We start from the raw sequence: 2,467 nt of genomic DNA on the forward strand, positions 1-2,467 counted from the left end.
GGGGGAAAGGGGGGGGGCCTGAACCCTTCTCTTTCATCATCCTCATCATCTAAGCATCGACTAGGAGGGGGGGGGGGAGAAGAAGAAGAAGAAGGAGGTGGGGGATTTCTTGTTCTCCCCTCTATGGCTCAGACAATTGAACGTCTCCTATTAGATGCAGGAGTTGAGAAACGGGATGACCGTGTTGTGCATTTGCTTGTTGATCTCATGCAAAGTAAGCTTGAAGATACCAGGATACACTCTTGTCTTTCTTCTCCTTCATGTTCTTTCGCTTTTCTTCTTCTTTCACTCTTTCTTCTCTTTCTTTTCTTTTCTTTTCTTCTTTCCTTCTTTTGTATCGGGTGTCTTTTGAACGAGGGAAGAATCGACAAAGTTGAAGCCAAGGGACATCTTTTAATGATCCACTTTTCTCTCGATTCTTCTTCATCTTCTGGGAGGGCGAAATACTCCTCCCTCATTCGTGCATCTCTACGAATCTATCCCTCTCTCCACGACTGCTCTTTCTCCTCATGGTGTGGCTCCATATAGCTATATATCTTGACGTAGTTATCTAGACGGAGAGCAAGACCGATATCTCTCTCTGTGTTGTGATGGTCTCTTGTCTCCTTGTGTGGTGTATGACGTAGGAGAGACCCTTACGCTTCTTTCCGCTGCGGCTGAAGTTGTGGATCTCAGCAATCAAACTCGAGAGAAAGGAAGAAAAGGAGGAAAGACTCGAGGGACGAAGAAGGCCCAAGGGGGCTCTTCTCTCTCTGATCGAGCAGCGGGAGCAGGAGGTGGAGGAGAAGGGGGTGAAGAAGATGCCTCTTCTATGCGTATAGAGGAAGAACATGCAAGTGTAGCTGTACATGAATATATGCAAAAGTACCTTGTTCAGCCCAACGTCATCCTTGTAAGTGTTTTTTCTTCTCTCTCTCTCTCTCGTCAATCTCGTCTCTTTCAAACGCTCTCTGTAGGAAAACATGCACTCTCGGTCATGTCTATCATACACGTGGACTATTCACCGATCTATTTATCTCCGGTTTATCTATCTTTAATCTGTCTATCTTTGATCTGCCAATCCATCTTTGATCTATCTTCAGTCTCTTTTTCTATCTTCAGTCTATCTATGTATCTATCTCAAATCTATGTACTTATTTCTAAGCAGATATGGTACACAGGGAGAGACGCTTGGAGCGTGACTACTATATGGGGGTAGTCTTATGTAGGTGTAAGTAGATCTTTCTATTCTCATCGGAGGAGCACAGATATGTATGTTCCTCTCTTCGTCTCTCTCTCTATATAGAGTGTATATGTATCGACACAACCTTGTGTATCTATATAGAAGTGTCCAGAAAGAGATAGAAAGAGAGAGAGAGATGTTAATTCGTGAAGATGATTGAGCTGTTTGATAGACATATATGCGGCGGTCTATTCTTCTTCACCCGTAGAAATAGCTCGATTCTGTACAAGACAATAGACCTCAAAATTCTCCTTGTGAAAGAAATCTGGATACTCACGAGCCACCACAGCTCTCTCGCTCCTTCTCCTCCCTCTCCTCCTCTCTTCACTACTTTCTCGTGGCCCCTCCCCCCCCCCTTGCCGTGTCTTCCTTTTTGGTGTTTATACACACCTCTCCCTCCTCATTCTTCAATACCACCCGGAAGTGAGGGAGCTTTAAGTCGTTCTTTTCTTCTTTCGTTGTGAAGTGAAGTCAGTTGCTTTTTCTCCCGTCTTCTCTTCCTTCCTTGCTTCCTCAGTCATTTTCTTTCTCTTTTCTCTTTCTCTTCTCTTTTCTTCTGTAGGAAAACGCACGCCTCTGTTCCTTAAGTAACAGTTTAACATGTGGAACGACATCTACTACCCCTGCTGAGCTGTTGGTTCATCGCCTGACGAATTCCCCCCCCGGAGCAGGAGGAGGAAGCATCGGACTGATCAGTCAAAGCAGTCTTCTTGATTCTTCTGGGAGTCGAAATCTCTCGGGAAGTTCTTCAGGAAATGGCGGGAGTTTTCTATCTACTGCTACTGGTGCAGGGGGGGGAGGAGGGGGGATGTCTTTAGGTATGCATGCTCTCATCCGAAGTGGCGGACCGGGGGGAGGAGGTGGGGGCAGTAGTAGTAGTAATAGTAATAGTAGCAGTAGTACAAGTAAGAATGTTTTAGGAGTCGCTCCTGAAGGCTTACCTCCATACCTGCCTGAAGACATTAGCGTCAATACGCTCTTACCTTCGTGGTCTTTGAGAATTCGTGGAGGGGGAGGAGAGGAGGGTATCAAGAAGAAGAAGAAAAAGAAAGTGGATGAAAAGGACGATGAGGAAGATGAAGATGGTGGCGGAGGAGACAGTAGATTTCATAAGAAAGACCAGAAAGGAAAGGACATAAGAGACGGCGAGATAGGAAGAGATCAAGAAAATTCACAAAGGATGAAAGAAATAGAGGAAAGTGAGAATGAGAATCTTCTTCTGTTAGGGCTCAGTGTGCAGGTGAG

At 45.3% G+C, this 2,467-nt stretch overlaps 1 protein-coding gene across 1 annotated transcript; it reads left to right on the forward strand.

The window, feature by feature from the left end:
• Positions 1-24: 24 nt before the first annotated feature.
• Positions 25-2,462, forward strand: CSUI_011118 (uncharacterized protein; the record flags this gene model as incomplete). Its single annotated transcript, XM_068071219.1, has 3 exons — positions 25-214; positions 627-892; positions 1,785-2,462. Coding segments are annotated over exons 1-3 (1,035 nt in total), but the record flags the coding sequence as incomplete, so codon positions are not given.
• Positions 2,463-2,467: the final 5 nt, after the last annotated feature.

Source organism: Cystoisospora suis (assembly GCF_002600585.1).
Source record: "Cystoisospora suis strain Wien I chromosome Unknown contig_9789, whole genome shotgun sequence".
NCBI lineage: Eukaryota > Apicomplexa > Conoidasida > Eucoccidiorida > Sarcocystidae > Cystoisospora > Cystoisospora suis.